Raw genomic sequence first — 3855 nt, 5'->3', positions numbered from 1 at the left:
ACCCGGCTGCCCTTTGGGCACCGATGTCACCCCCCGCCTGCGCGGCCCAAGCTACCCAGTGCCCTTCACAGAAAACAGCAGCCCTGTTCAGGGGTGGGTTTAGACGGTTTTATTTTTATGTGAAATCATAAATACAAAATAAAAATAGTAAACAAGTGCTATAGATTTCTCCGTTCATTGGGATGAGTTTCAAGCCTGACCCCGAGCACTTCCAAGTCTTAACGTTCAGGACTAGGTCTCTGCTCTTGGAGAACAAAACAGAGCAAAAACCAACTTAAGACTTTTACCCTGAAGCCAGTGATGTCAGTAACAGTGGTCTCTGGGTTATTTTACGAAGCACAGCAATAAGTAAGTATACTGAAGGATGAGATTAAATATAAAAATATTTTTTAAAATGGGCCCCACTTCCTTCTAGTATTGCTGGGCGCTGCCCCGCCGACCTCTGCAAAAGCTTGTTACACCGGCAGCGAGTTCTGGCTGGGGTAGGATGATGCTGTGTTTAACAGAACATACACGGTTAGCGCTGGCTTCTTCCAAGAGGTCTCCTTGTGGAATTGTTTCAGATTTCGGGTATCGAGTGGACCCAGCCCTGCCGCCACACAGAGCTACCTACCAAGGAGTGTGCCTCGTGAAAAAATATTCCCTTCTAAGGCGTGGGTTTCCCTCCCTCGCCCCAAGACACTGGTTTTGATTTGATTTTAAACGCTAGCGATGGACTGCCCAGAAAGATTTCATTTTTTGGTCAGAACCCAGATCCTGCTGCGCTCCTGAAGGCTCTGCAGCCGAGACACGCACAGGCACCTCTGCCGGGGGGGGTTGTTCTCCGTTCTTTAATTTGAGACAAAAGAGAGCAAGGGCCAGGATTTGGGCTAATACCTGCTGACTCGCTTGCTAGGCACAAGAGGGCTGAGTGAGGGCGTAGCGTGTCTGTGCGCTGGGTGACAAAGACAGTTGGACGTTATCATTTAAAATAAAAATAAAGTAATCATGAAACAAATAAAGGCACCGAACCACGTAACAAGCCAGCTTTGGTAGATTTCTTGCAAAATATATGCATTTAAATACATTTACAGTTTACAAGGTTACACTGTTTAAAAAAAAGTTGCAATGATGAAATACAGAATATTTCATTCTTGTACCAAAACTACATCTCACATCATGACAACAATATTATACCTTTATTTAAATGCAGATGGTGTAAGAACTGCACCTCTTTATAGAACAGAACTAGTTCTAGAGGTATTGCTCTGCTTTTGTATTGGCTGATGGGTTCAGACCCTGCATGCTTATAAAGGAAAGCAGTTATTTTTAAAAGGGTAAATCGTGTGCTCAGTGTTCAACAGCAGTGTGGGCAGGCACAAGGCTTAGTCTCTCATTCGGGTCTGTGTACTATTGATACCGCTGGGGTTGCAAATTTGCTAAGCGAAGCAGGAACGCAGTCGGTGTAAATCTGCCCCAAGCCCGTGGTTCCGCGCAGTCCATGAGTCTCGGTGCCGGAGCAGCTGCTGCCTGGGTGCGCTGTGTGCGGTGCCGCTGCCCGGCTCGGCGGCACCCATGAGGTCGCGGAGCTGCACTGAGGAACACGCACAGCAAGCTCCCTCGCTAATAGTTGGCAGAAATCTCCTTATGGCGATACAGACGCTGCCACAGTCTGTAGCAGAATTCTGTCTTGATTTAAAAGTACAATTTGCATGGAAGCATAACGCACCACCCCCTAACCCTTTCTGTACAGTTTGTCTCTGCAGCGTGAAATGGAGAGGTGTATGCTGATATTCCAGGCTGTGGCAAAGTTTAGCAGGTGTTGAGCTCAGAAAATGAGAGTTATGTTGCCCAGAGCATCTTCCTTCCAGTCTGCAGAGTGTTACCAGGGCAATACGGAGGAGCTGCGAGAGCCATGACTTCACATCTCCCAATTAGCCTGCATAAAGTCTCAGCCAAGATATTTGGTGAAATTCTAGCAATTTCTTCGCCTGATTTGGTACACGAAGGAAAGCACGTGTTAAAATTATGGTGGGGAGCCAACCAAGTGCAGGTCCGACAGAACACCCAATTCAAAACTGGCAGCAAGCAGGGAGGCCACGAGAGCCGTCCGTACCCCAGCCACCGACACCTGCGGCAGTTTGTCTGTTCCTGGTCCCCGTAGTGCAGATGAGAGGATGCAGGGGATGCCCCGCTGGAGCCAGGACACGCAAAGGTCTCCTGGGTCTCTGAATCTAGTCCTCCAGGAATTCTGGCAATGAGTTCATATTCAAGTAAAAACAGAACAGGAGCTGATGAAGGAGAAGGGATGAAGAACCTTAAGGGGCAACCTAGTACAATCTGGCTTGTACTCCACTAAACGACAGCAACTACCCGAAATCTCTTTCGAAGGTCTCAAAGATACACCGAGCAACGCACTTCTCTGAGGGACTGAAACAACCGAAGAAAATCAAATACCCTTCTCCAAAGAGTTAACTGCCTGCGGGCAGAAGGCCCAAGGTTAGTGTCATGCTTTAGAGAGAACCCCTAGTTTAGTTGCCCAAATAGAAGAACAAAAAAAGCCCCCAACCAGTGAAAGTCCCAGCTGGAAGAGCCAGATGCAGGTTTTCAGGAGAGACAAGGACGAAGGGCAGCTCCTCCTCGGCGACAGTGCGGGCCCGGCGGCAAAGCGCCGGCAGCTCCGCCGGCGGCGGGCCGGGGGCTGCGGGGGCGCCGGCGGGGGCGGCTCGCCCGGGCTCCTCGGTGCCCCGGCCGGGGAGCCGCCGCCCGGCGGGGCTGTGCCGGGTGGGTGCCGGACGCCGGCGGCGCGGAGCGGGCGGCCCCGGGGAGCCGGGCGCTGCCCTGCCTGGGGCTGCCGCTTGGCGGGGGCGGGCCGTCGAGGGCAGACTCAAGGCAGGGCAGCGCTGCAGCCGCCCGCCCGCGTCCCCGCCGGGCGGGGAGCGGGCCGCCCCGCTCAGACGTAGTTCTTCTTGTCGTACTCGCCGTTAGAGGTGGGTCGCCGCGGCGCGGAGTACTTGACCGGGAAGGAGGTCTCGTCGCGCTGGGAGCAGGAGCAGCAGCAGATGAGGCAGCCCCCGAAGAGCAGCAGGGCCGTGGCTGCCCAGCCGATGTAGAGCGCGGCCCCCATCTCCCGCTTCTTGGAGGTTGGCACCGTGGGGTCGTAGAAGTCCCTGATGACGATGTTGGCGAACCAGCAGAGCGGGACGAGGACCAGGACCCCGCAGAGGATGTAGATGGCCCCGCCGGCGATCACGATGCGGGACTTCACCTTGCCGGGTCGGATGCAGTTGGTGCACTGGGCGCCCACCACGGTCACCATCAGGGCCACCAGCCCCAGCAACGCCACGAGGACGGTCAGCGCCCGACCCGCCTGCACCTCGGCCGGCAGTGCCAGGATGGAGTCGTACACCTTGCACTGCATCTGCCCCGTGCTCTGCACCACGCAGTTCATCCACAGCCCTTCCCAGATGGTCTGAGCCACCACGATGTTCGCTTCGATGAAAGCCGACACTTGCCACATGGGCAACCCGCAAGCCAGGATCACTCCCACCCACCCCAGGATGCCCAACCCCAGCCCCAAAATCTCCAGCGCCGCCGAAGTCATGATGATGTTGATGACAATGCCGCGGGCCCCAGCGAAGCAGCCGCTTCTGCACCGCTCGCCACCGGGCAGGGCTATATGAGGAGCCGCGGGGTGCCCTCCCACCGCCCGCCCTCCTCCTCCTGGCCCGGCCCTTCCCCGCGGAGGGGGGCTGGCACGGCCACCGGTGGGCGGCAGCACTGGCCACCGCCGGGGGAGCGCGGCGGGGACGGGGCGGGGGACGGGAATGGGGACGCGGCGAAGTCCCGTCCCCGTCCCCCGCCGCGCTCCCCCCC

The 3855-nt window shown here is 56.1% G+C and overlaps 1 protein-coding gene across 1 annotated transcript; it reads right to left on the bottom strand.

The window, feature by feature from the left end:
• Positions 1-1022: 1022 nt before the first annotated feature.
• CLDN5 (claudin 5) lies at positions 1023-3598 on the bottom strand. Its single transcript, XM_074606584.1, has one exon. It carries the CDS (start codon positions 3581-3583, stop codon positions 2933-2935), a length of 651 nt encoding a protein of 216 aa, XP_074462685.1. The 5' UTR covers positions 3584-3598; the 3' UTR covers positions 1023-2932.
• Positions 3599-3855: the final 257 nt, after the last annotated feature.

This window comes from Larus michahellis, chromosome 13 (genome assembly GCF_964199755.1).
Source record: "Larus michahellis chromosome 13, bLarMic1.1, whole genome shotgun sequence".
Lineage (NCBI taxonomy): Eukaryota > Metazoa > Chordata > Aves > Charadriiformes > Laridae > Larus > Larus michahellis.
The sequence above is the reverse complement of the archived record's forward strand: the minus strand, read 5'-3'. Positions and strand labels throughout refer to the sequence as shown.